General features: G+C 36.5%; 1 protein-coding gene across 6 annotated transcripts in view; it reads left to right on the forward strand.

The window, feature by feature from the left end:
- Positions 1–555: 555 nt before the first annotated feature.
- The window catches only part of LOC126281189 (B-box type zinc finger protein ncl-1-like), a 142,895-nt gene continuing 130,916 nt past the window's right edge, over positions 556–12,534 (forward strand). For 2 of the 6 annotated variants that reach the window (XM_049979893.1, XM_049979896.1), the window contains exons 1-2: positions 1,940–2,364; positions 2,813–3,046. In XM_049979893.1, the coding sequence (XP_049835850.1) occupies positions 2,916–3,046 (131 nt within the window). In that variant the 5' untranslated portion in view covers positions 1,940–2,364; positions 2,813–2,915. The other 4 variants (XM_049979897.1, XM_049979892.1, XM_049979895.1 and 1 more) reach the window with 4 other exon arrangements.

Raw genomic sequence — 12,534 nt, forward strand, 5'->3', positions numbered from 1 at the left:
CTGCAAAGACAGATGAGGGGACGTGTGGATTGAGGATTACACGAATAAGTGCAGAGAGAACTAGGGAAGTACGAAGCACAAGTTTGTTCCACGCGCGAGTTAACCAGGACATTGCTCACACTGAACACCTTTTCCATGCTCTAAATACGGAAGTATACACGTTAGTTGTGACAAATTACAGTCATTTATGAAATATATAGATTCCTACTGCTCTGACAGTAATCTTCCTGACATAACGTAGTGGGTATGCAACTTTTAAATTTCTTTTCATTTGGATGAGAATTTAGAATATATATATATATATATATATATATATATATATATATATATATATATATATATATATATATATATATGAAATCAATCACGTATTCATTTTAGGCAAAGGGCAGATTTTTAACACTGTAGCAGTTCAGTGTTAAGTAATGTGTGTGCCGAGCTTATTTGATAAATTAAGATACGTACATAACACTACTAAATACATCACATCGGAGAAAGAGACATCCTTAAAATATCCAGTCGATACTTTGACCAGTAAACGCTTCGCATTTGTTTAAGTTAGATTACAACAATTAACGATTAAAAAATGAATTAATGTGTACTCTTCTATTATAGTGATATGGCAAGCATTAGCAGTGGTAACTTTGTTGATAATTCGTGACATTTGTGTACTGATTTTAGGATACTGGTACGTAAATTGATTTTAGGATACTGGTACGTAAATAAGCACAATATTATAGCGGTAATGCGTAATTTTTTATATTGATATTTAGATCGGTCTGTTTCCGACATGCTATTGACACATTAATGAGTATACTGTTTGTACTTGAGTTAAAAAAGAGATTTTATTTTCGGTCTTGAAATCTGACTATATGTTATTCTTCTTGTGCTGGATGAAAATCGTAAATTTAAGAAAGAACCGGTTCTATTATTGCGTGGAAAATATTTCTAGTTGACTACGCAGGTAATTAGAATTAAATTGATATATCCTTACTAGAGAAAGTATGTGTAAAAAGCTATCGCCTTTGCTTCTTTCTTTATCCATGGTGCCCACGAACACCCACTCGCCCACAAAGTATATACATTTTTACCATAAATTCTCGAGAACTGTAACAATAGAGGAAAACATTCATAAGTAACATTACGTGAAACAATTACAAGATCTGGTTATCGCGTGAACGATAACTGTAGAACAATTTTTTCATCATCAACATAAACATAGTTGTATGCAATATAAGAGCCAAAGTTTTGTCATTTATCTATTGGTGTTCACTGAAACAATGATTTTTGTTTCACAATGTTAATGTAAGTAGTTTCTGTAAATGTCAGAGGTAGAAAAACCCATCGAATTGATAACATGTCCAGTAAGAAAAATTCTTTGCTATTTGGGAACTTCTTTCTGATAGGAATGCAATATTTAAAAAACACCTCCGCTTCTTACGTTGAAGTATGCTATTCTGGTTGTTTGTTAATTTGTTCTGAATTGAACTTAAAAAGTTTTTATTGCCTATGTTAATTAGCCGCTATTATAAAAAGTTGCCACCGAACAGTCTTCGAATTTAGAAAGCAAATTTTCATCTAAAGACAACATGTAGTGGAATGCGAATGGGCCGTGTTACTATGTGAACTAACCCATAACTAGACTCTTGTTGCATTGCAAGAATGTTGTATTGTCTTGTGTTAATTCGTCTACACGCCTAAGTGCTAGGATGGAACGTAGTAGACGAACACGATTTTCATAAAAATAGAGTACATTTTGTTTTCGGGAACATTGGCAGAAAGCCTGAACAATAGAAAGTCTTCGGTTTACTCCGTCTAATTTTTGTCACGAATTTCACGCCTTTCGCTGTCCACGGTGTAGTTCGACAAGGCTCATGTCTATGTAATAGAGATTTCGAAATTACCTCATTCATGCAGACATTCTTGCGATGGTTGTTGATTTTTAAGCAATGCCAATGAAAGTGCAATGGTCGTTAATTGTTTTACAGTCTTAATTGTTTCATTTTATGACTAGAAAAAATCATAAGTAAATTGTTAGCTGTTTATTTTTTATTTTAAAGACTGATACGCTCTTGTTTCCAACGATCTGCAATACAACTGGATTACCTAATGAACAAGACTGCTACCAGCAAGATCGGAACTGCCAACACAATTACATAATTTTTAGCATCGTTGTGGAGGTTATAAAGTTACTAAAAACTTCCGTACAGTAAATTCCTTCGTTAAGTTTTCTAGATCATATATGCTGATTAAGTAGCCTGTATTGTGGTGCGCAGATGTCAAAATTTGCTTATCAATAGTCTGTTTAATGAGTGGGATACTCGGTTGCCGCATGATATGTTCGCGCCATTTGCCATGGCTGTGGTAAGTTCTTTCCGAGATAGTACACTACATTTGTGATGATCCATTGTTAACAACAACCTTTTTATTTTAAAATTTTTTGGAGAGTTGCGTCTTTAGAATGTGAATATAAGAATATGGCAATTAAAGGCCAAACTCTTACGGTTTTGTATTAAAGTGACGTCTGTGTTTGACCTCACAAACTCTGCCATTTGTAGCACCAGTCCGGTGCTGTGAGCTAAAAGTTTACTCATAGTAAATAATTTGATGTTCAATATTGTTAAACTCTTCTCGTTTCGTGGGTGATTCAAAGGCTTTTGTATTTTTTAATGAAGGAAAAAAGTTTTAGTGTAGTTACATTAAACGAAACCTTCCAAGGACACCTAATGTCAATTTTTGTTGGTCTGAAACCCGCAACTAAATGTACCGTTTAAAAAAGCATTCTAAAAATTGTATTATTCTTGATCTACAGGTCTGCTTGACGCCACTCACAACTTCAGTTAAGGTGTGAATCGTTGCCAGGGAACTGCAAAATTCTCGCAGACTCGATTTATTGTTTGCGTGAAGGAAAGAACATGGATATGGTGGAAACAACCGAAGAAAACGACTTGGATCTTTTCGGCGAAGGCTTTAGCGGAAGTCGATCGAGCCCTTTGGAAGAATCTAGTCCGTCTGAAAACCGGGATCAAGTATGCAGTATTTGCAGGTTAGTGAATATTTGTTTGAGTTTTATTCATATGTATATATATATAATTTTGTGTATGGCACAATGTAAGACGCACTGTTGGAATTGCTCTGTTGACTAGCCGTTACGAACAGATATGCGGTTGTATCAGAGTGCAGCTTATTTACATTTTGTATATTTTAATAATTTCTAAGGTTTTAGCAAATGATGTAAGTAAGTGGTGAGTCGTATATAATGGGACGATTAACTATCATGATTCGTCCTGTAATTCATAGATGATGCCAGAACCTTTGAATGGTGAAATTTGTTTTTCTTCATACTGGAACTACAAAGACACTTTTTTTATGTCAGTGGATGTTTGTCAACAAACATTTCATGTACTAAGGATTTTATATAATTTAAGTGTGGTGATATTCTTACTCATTTTACTATAGACCCACTTGAAAATAAAATGAATAATTTTTGTGATATTTTTTGTGCATAAGTATTAGGTCCTACATATATATGGCTCTGTGGGAGAGTTGAGATTAGATTACAAATACGAAGGTCTCTGAGATTGTTTCTGTCATTTATCACTTCTTTCACCTCTGTCAATTAGTAGTTAATGTAAAACATTCCAAGTTATGCAGAGTGTAGGAATCCATATTGAACTGTAGATCCTCATGTAATTAATTGTGAAAGTGATAATTTTGTAAGTGCATGTGTATGTTTTACAGTAATGTAGTAGGCACTATAACATACACACATTCATCTTGCTTTTGCAGTTTGTGAAGAACTGCAGGTGAATAGAAATGTGGAACAAATTAAATATGTGATAATTGATGGCTACACAATACATATATAAACATTACACATAGGCTGTGAATAATTTAATAAAGCACAGAAGACATCATTAGATTGTTCCTTGGATTGTAGAAGCCAGTTTTGAACACAGCCACAGATAACTGTATACTTTTCACAATACTAAACTTTTCAGCAATGGAGTCACAAAAGAATTATATCAGTTTTCACATTCACATGTCCAGATTACCTGGTTTAGAATGCATGATGGATGAATTAATATGTAAATTTGCAACTTCTGTAGCTTGTGTGGGGTTGACAGACGCGTCTGATCCCATGCGTCGGCTTTGACCCGTGACGTAAGAGTGTTGTCGTGTGTGACGTCATGATGGTGCGGAGTTTGGTTTGCGAGTGTGGCATTTTTGTACATGTCGTCGTGTTGTGGTTTGGTGTGCTCTCTGGTGGTATTTTCAGGGTTTTTGTTTATGTGGTGTAATGGGCTCGGTTTGCTTTTGCTCATTATCCAGAACAGTTTGAGTGTTGGCTGTGTTTGTAGTGGAATTTGTTTCAGTGAGTTAACGATTTTGTGTGAAGGTTAATTTAGTGTTGTTCCCTGTACATCATGTGGTAATTTTAGTGAAATTATTCGGTTGTTGTTTTTGTTCAGGGATGGATATGATGGATAAAATTAACAGTGCGCAGATCAAGGGAAGTGTTCGATCCCAATGTGTGGCTGTGTATGTTGGTATTGGTATCAGGAGATGATTCTGAGCTATATAGGCCAAGGGAAGTGTTAGATCCTAATTCATGGGATCGGGAGCTGCTGTTGACCTACATAGGTCAAGGGAAGTGTCCGATTCCAGATGATATTGTGTTTAGTGGTATCTGGGGAGTTTTACAATGTCGGGTTTTTTTTGTCATTTTGTGTGGTTTTGTATGGGGGTGGGTGGCTAAATTTGTTAATATTTAGTTTGCCCCCACCTAAAAACACCCCATTCCCCACACTTGTCCCGTTAGTGTCATTAGGCTTTTTGTGGAAAGTGTGTGTGTTTGTTTTTTTGATTTTTTTTTTTTTCGTCCTCATAATGTGCACGTAACGACTTTATAAGCGCCATATTGGAATCGTGGTTTATGGTCATTTCCACCATATTTGTGATGTCATGTGTCAAAGCAGACGGGCGGGATCGGACGCTTCTGTATTTCCCTTGTGTGTGACAGTGCACGAAGTGTGTGGCATGCTTTCATGTTGTGCAACACATTCTGCTTTTCATTGTGGATCCTACTTAAAATACTTTTCAAAGACATGCTGTACTCTTGTCATGAGCTGAGTTTATTGTCATCTCTTGTCTTAGGGAAACACCAAGGATGCCAACAAGTCTGTACGTGAACAATACGTGTAATAAATTTTCCAACCAGTAGCATTCTTTATGTCATAATGAAGCATTATTATTATATCATTTGGAAATCAGTAGTTTTGACACCATATCTACCCATATCAATTGTTTTGAAAATTGTGGGCTTTTCCAAGTTAATTCTAGATAGTATGAACTGTGACAAGGTGGAAGAGCATGTAATAATTACCACCAACAGACCGTACTGTTATTCATTTTCATTTAATACCACTATGAGCAAGACAGCAGGTGCTGTTCTAATAGCATGCGGTATTTCGTTAGTGTCAGTTGCTCAAGTTTATGTCCTACATTGGGCAATCCTCCTCCTAGTTTTCTTTTTCCAGATGTGTTAAATGTCATCTGCTTTCATAATCGTCCTTTTTTATGTATATAACTTATTTAGATCCATTGGTGATACGTTATTTTTGGCAATAACTCTTCTAGAGCTACGCTATTGATTTATTTATTTTGAACGTACTAATTTCGGGGATGAAACCATGTTGTCATGTGTTTGAACTCATCAAAGACAGCAGGTTGTTGTCCTACATGCTACATACATGAATTGTTTCATATTCACGAAGTCTCCTCAGTGGCCAAAATGTTATCTGATTCATGTTGTGTGCCAGGTAGTGCAATTTAAGATTTGCAGACTTCACTGAACATGAATGCTTGCTAATTAAACTTTGGCCATGAAACCAGTAGTGACCAAAGCACTAAGTAAATAGTGCAGGTGTTGTGTAGTTCTCGTTTTTAAAAAAAAGTCTTATACTTTTCCTCGGTTAGTCTGTTTGTTCTTTTACAGTTCTCTTTTATCTGTGATTAATTTTAAGATTGTCAGTGAATTTATTTTTTGGGAAATATGGCTAACTTACCGCAGTTTAGAATGATTTTCTATGCTGAAAAAGCCAAATTGAATGCAGGCTCACAAGTCTCACCCAAAGAAAAAATGTAATGGGGTTCCACAGGACCTTGGTGTTGGATCTGGTCTGTACCAACCATTCCACACATTGTGCCAACTGTGGGAGAGTGGCCACTCAATAACAAACATGGAAAAAAAAAGGGAAAAAAAATCAGGTTTATGTTGTGTGAACATTATGCTGAAAAGTGCACCTTTCTAACTATTCCCATTTCTAAAATATAAAAGATCAAAGTTGTAAAGATCATTTTGGAACACACCATATGTGTATAGTAGAGCGCATATACATGTTTGGCACTGCAGTTTTAACTGACGAAAATGGAGAAACACTATGGTTTTGTCTTCCTTTAGTGAATTGTAACTAAGGTTTATTGCAGTCTACTTCCAGTCAATCAAATTTCCACAGACATGTAGAAAGGTGCGGGTTTACCCTGGACAGTTGTATAAAAATACCTTCGGCAGCCAGCCGGGGTGGCAGAGCGGTTCTAGGCGCTACAGTCTGGAACCGCACGACTGCTACGGTCGCAGGTTCGAATCCCGCCTCTGGCATGGATGTGTGTGATGTCCTTAGGTTAGTTAGGTTTAAGTAGTTCTAAGTTCTAGGGGACTGATGACCTCAGATGTTAAGTCCCATAGTGTTCAGAGCCATTTGAACCATTTTTTCCCTTCGGCATGCCGCTGGTCATCTTGAAAGTTAGGACCAATCCAGGGAAATCTGGATGTATTGTATCTCTGATAGGGGTTGTAGAGATGAGTGCATTGGATCCCTTAATGATATGTGGAAAAGAAAGGAGTCTTGTCTCGTTTTAGAGACAGTTGGCATTTTGATATAGGCAATGGGCAGTTATGTCCACAAATGCAAAATTATTTGTAATATTTAACCATTTATTTGTGTGGAAAGTAAATATTTTGTATAGAAAATTACGTCAGCAGCTACATACATGCCCTTGATGTTTTCAGTTTTACGCATATTGTCGTAACTATTAAAAATTCAAGAGCTGAAATTTTCAGGACTGTCTGTATGACATTAGAAATCTGTATGGGGCTAGGAGAGATTATTTAATATTATTTAGTCCATTTTAAAACTGCTTAATATTAAAAAGTTTCTGTACTGTGTTATTTTCTGCCCTGTAGTCTCGTGTCTGTGAATTTTTTCAACTGACTTAAAACATTTTGGTGAGATTACAACAGACATGTGGTAAACTCCAGGTTTATTTTGGTTTCTTTTAAACTGAGTCTACCAATATATTGCTTCCTCATAGGTGTATCTTGCAAAAATACCACGAATGTAGAAATGAGAATCAAGCTCACAGGGAAGCTTAGCAGCTATCGTTCTTAACTGTTAAACATTTGTGACTGGAACAAGAAAACAGGGAATTAGCAGTGGTACACTAAGTACTTACTCTCCGCTACACAAAAACAGAAAAGACAAAGTGTTAATATTGCACTGTCATCCAGTTCTGAGTGAAGTTTTAAGTCTTAACTTACAGGAAAGTTAGTTTAAACCCTCTGTACCAGACCTATTTTATGTACCCGTCCCTAGAAACCAGGCAATTTTGTCAGTGTTTAGAAAATTACTGCATCGAATCTGCTTTTTTGATTGAGGCAAATTTGGTACCATTTAGAAGCTGCTCTTTTCGTCTTTAATTCTGTGTAAAAGAAACTATTTTGGAATGCACAGCTTTAAGGTACAGTTATAGAAATCACTTATAAACCACATAGCTGTTTTTAAGAATTTAGAAAAGTCGTACGGATAAGACAATGCAATTGTTATTTATTTTTAACTGATATTATGGCGCTACATAACATCTTTCTGTCAGCCTACAATAATTGCATACAAATTTCACACAGAATCATATTGTTTTTTAGTGTGGGAAATTTTGAAGCAAAGTTCCAGGCAGACTGAAACACCACACTGTTCACATTCATACCGTGTGTCTTTGCATGAAGCTTTGCCATTCTCTTTGTTACTCCTGAAACTGCACACGTGACACACACAAGCAGCATATTTCTTTGTAGCTGGAGGTATGTGCTGCAAAAATTATATCTTTGTTAGCAGACGTACAGTTCCTTCATTCCTTTGTATGACTTAGTGTATCCTCTTTAACAATCTGAGCTGCAATCACTGTTATGAAGTCTGTTATTGTTAGTTTCTTGTTGTGCACTGCATTGTAGAGCCAAAAAGCATTTTGATACTCCCATCAGCAGCAGATGGAAATATAATTTTCGCCATCATTGCACTGTTCTGTGCTGGAATGGATTGTACTGCAGGTGCTGGTCTCTGATATCCACTCCAATTTTATTCAGATTGTAATCCAGTACCTGAAGTGGTTTCATTACTATAGACCCATTTTTCTTAGTATGCGTACCAGATGTAGCCTGATGCCTTGTAGACAATGCATACATGTCCCTCTTATCCTTCCACTTCATTGCTAAGACATTATCTTTACACCGAAAAGACATTTCGCCCTTCCTCAGCTTATTTGATACTAAATCTTTAGGTAATACTTTCCTACATTTGTTCACAGTACCAACAACTCTAGTACCTTTGTCAGCCAGTCGTTGAAAAAGCTCTGGACTGGAATAAAATTGGTCTAAATACACAGTATGACCTTTATTCAGCAAGCGGCATCATACAACAATCACAATACAACAGCGGGCGAAGAATTGTCAACAGTGTGCTTACCAGCATGAACTTCAAAGTTTACAACATAGCCGCTACTGGCTTCAGCAACTGCGTAAACCTTCAGTCCATACTTATGAGGCTTATTTTGCATGTAAACACGGAAGCTCACATGATCTCGAAATGGACATATGCCTTCATTGGTTGTCAGTTTTTCTGGGGATGATATGCCTGGATACATCGCTCCTTCAAATTCTTGTAATAAGGTAAAACTTAGTGTTTGAAATCCATCTTCACATCATTTTTTTTCTGCTCAGAGTTGTCAACAAGATGCAAGCACGACAGTATCTGAGTAAAATGCAAATGACTCATAACTTGGGGACAGAAGTTACAACTAAGAACAGGATTAGTGCTCCAGTGGTGTACAATTTTTGGCTTTCTTGAAATACACATGTGGAAAAGCATACCCAAGAAACACCTCATCTCACTTGCAGTCACTGGCTTCCAGGAACTCAAAACTGAATTAGGCTTGATGTTATTTCCTCTTCTTTTCTTCTGGATTGCCTGTGATTCATACAAAGTTGTCTGTATCTTCAGTTCTTTTATGTTACTGTCAGTAAGGAACACTTTACTGCAATCCAGTACAGAATTTGAGTCATCAATATTCACTAGAATCTTCCTGGGTGTAGTGTTGATAGGCAGAGGTCGGTAGGTGTCAAATTCAGTCCAGTCAACATCTTAACTTTACACAACGAGTTTAAAACATTACTAGGACCAAAATCATTTAATGGAACAACATTAATCTTTATCACAATCTTATAATTACTATTCAATAATTTTATAGGACTATTCCCTTACATTTTTACTAGACCAAGCCATTTAGCATTAACATTTGCAATCGCTATGCCTATGTGATTAAGATTTATATTATTTGGATGTATCCATCAGCTGGATTTGATGTAACACCGTCAACATCATTTGCGTCTGCATATGAAGACAAGCTGTCGCCGATCTCACTCTCTAAAAGGAATATCACTTTATATGTAACTACATATATCTCTTACAGAAGATGTGTTCAGCAGAAATGCGTGAACTGCACAATTATGAGCAGTCATATGTCGTTGAAAATTCGGGAATACGTACCTTCAAACACACCATTGTATTCAGAAGCATCAGAATCAATCTCTACATTATCCAGAGTGCCTCTATTATTAATCAAATCAGCGATTTTTGCGTCTGACAACAACTCCCTACCCCGAGACATGATTGTTAATATGAAATAACACGACGACTTAAAGAAGACTGAGAATGCAGAGATTAGTTTTAACATGAATTACAGTGCTGTACGCAACACTGCTGTGCCATCTATGGACGCATTTTGTTACTAAACATCTGTAAAATGTGTAACATTGGCCAAACCTGTAGGAATAATGTTGCAGTGTTTTGCATTAAATTAAATGTAGCGGCCCGTAAATTTTATAGGTCTGGTGATTTTTGCACGATCCTAGGCCCGTAAATTTTATGGGTTTGGTACTTAGTGTTAAAATCAGTTGCAAAATTTGTAGCGGACAGAGACAGACCGAAACACAACGTACTCTCTGCTTCACACCAGGCTTGAAAGGAAGTTAATAATGCAGTATCATCCAGTTCTCACACCAAGTACTCTTCACCACACACCAGAAAAGAAATTTTATTGTCATCCACTAATGGGTTAATTTGAAAATTCTTTAGTTTATAGGGAAGCTAGTTTAAAATCAATAACAAAAGTTGTACCAAACAGACATAAAGACACAGTACCCTCTTCCACATACCAGACACGAAAGTGAGTTAAATTACGGTGTCGTCCAGTTCTGAGCTGTGTTGAAAGTTTAAAGCCTCTAGCTTATTGAGAAGCTGGTTTAAAATAAGTTGCAAAATTTGTACAAAAAAAAAGAGACAAGAAACAAACTCAATAAAAATGTGTTGAAGTGATTGTTCATTTATATGTACACAAATCTTCAGTGCAGCACCAGATATTGAACTTCTAAAACCAACAAAAATTGTTATTTAATGCCACAAGATCTAAAAATTAGTATTTTTTTTTAGTAAATACATACCTTTTGAATATACTTTAATTTTAGAAATATACTTTTCATCCACACCTCTTTGAAATAAGATACTTTGTCTCAAAAAAAGTTGCCAACCCTACTCAAGGTCCATGTATAACCAAAAAGGCAGAAATATGTGTAAGTAAAGTCACTCAAACATTGTGAGTGAGTGTGTACATTCATATAACAGACACAACTGAGTGAAACAACTGAAACCCATTGAGTGAGTGAGTGAGTGAGGGCAGTCATATAATTGCCACAGCCGACGGAGACTTGTTTCAGTTGGTTGTCTCACAACATGATGAGTGAGTGAAAACATTCATATAACGGCAACAAATGACAGAGACTTGTTTCAGTAAATTGTCTCACACACAAACATATAGCTGACATTGCCGTATAGACTAATTTCATTCTATTGTTTCATTCAACTAAAAAAATTGTGAATTGGCAGATTCCAGCAAGACTCATTGAAGATACATGATACTGTTTATTTGGTTTATGAAGTGCAAAATTTTACACTTTTGAGCAGTTAAAACAAGTTTTTAATCTACACACCACTTTGAAATCTTATCAAGATCTGACTGAATATTTATGTAGGTTCTTACAGACAGTACTTCATTATAGATAACTGTATCATCTGCAAAAAGTCAGAGGTTACTGGTAATGTTGTGTACCAGGTCGTTAATATACGACTTGAACAGCAAGAGTCCCAACACACTTCCCTGTGTCACACTAGTAGTTACTTCTATATCTGATGATGACTCTCCAACCAAGATAACATGCTGTGTCCTCCCTACCAAAACATCCTCTATCCAATCACTAATTTCGCGCGATATGCTACTGGGGCTACAACTTGCTTCCGCTGTTTTTTCTCAAAGTGAAAGGCTTTTTATAGTGAGCATCGTACAAAAAAAAATACATTTCAAAATGTTGGCCATCACTGGCCACTACTTTCTCCCATCTTTTGGGCAGCATACCAATCGCGCGGTGGACGAACTGGGCGTCTTTCGAGAAGATTCGTGCATCAATCCAATTTTACAATTGTTCATATGACAGGAAGTGCTGGGCAGCCAGGTTGTGTGCCATTGAACTAAAAAGTTGTTAGTCAAAGGGAACAATATCTGGAGAATACAGCGGGTGGGGTAGGACTTCCCACTTCAACATTTCTATGTATGTTTTGGCGGGTTTTGTGACAAGAGGTCGAGCACTGTCATGCTGTAAAATCACCTCTTTATGTATATCATTGTACTGTGGCCATTTGTCTTTCACTGCTCGGCTCAAACACATCAATTACTTTCGATAATGATCTCCTGTGATTGTTCTTGTCAGTTGCAGTAGTGTTGAAAGCTTTCTCTCTTTCACAACCATGCCAGTCTTCAGTGTCAAAATCACCATTCTTGAAACATGGAAACCATTTTCTGCAAAGTTTTGTCACTATCAGGCATCTCATCATGGGTCTTACTCAGCTTTTTATTACCCTCAGCTGCAGATTTCTTCATATCAAAGCAGAAAATTAAAACCTCCCGCAGATGACGAGAATTGGGCTCGTAAGTTGACATATTTAGCCAAGAATAACTTTAAGATGCAATAAAAAATCAACTAATATTCTGATGGCAGTATGTTCTCAAGTGCCTAAGTTTACTCTATGACACTTCCGACCTATGACTTGCGCCACTACTTTCCACTAAAGCTGTCTACTGCAAAACGGCGGA

This window comes from Schistocerca gregaria, chromosome 7, assembly GCF_023897955.1.
Source record: "Schistocerca gregaria isolate iqSchGreg1 chromosome 7, iqSchGreg1.2, whole genome shotgun sequence".
Lineage (NCBI taxonomy): Eukaryota > Metazoa > Arthropoda > Insecta > Orthoptera > Acrididae > Schistocerca > Schistocerca gregaria.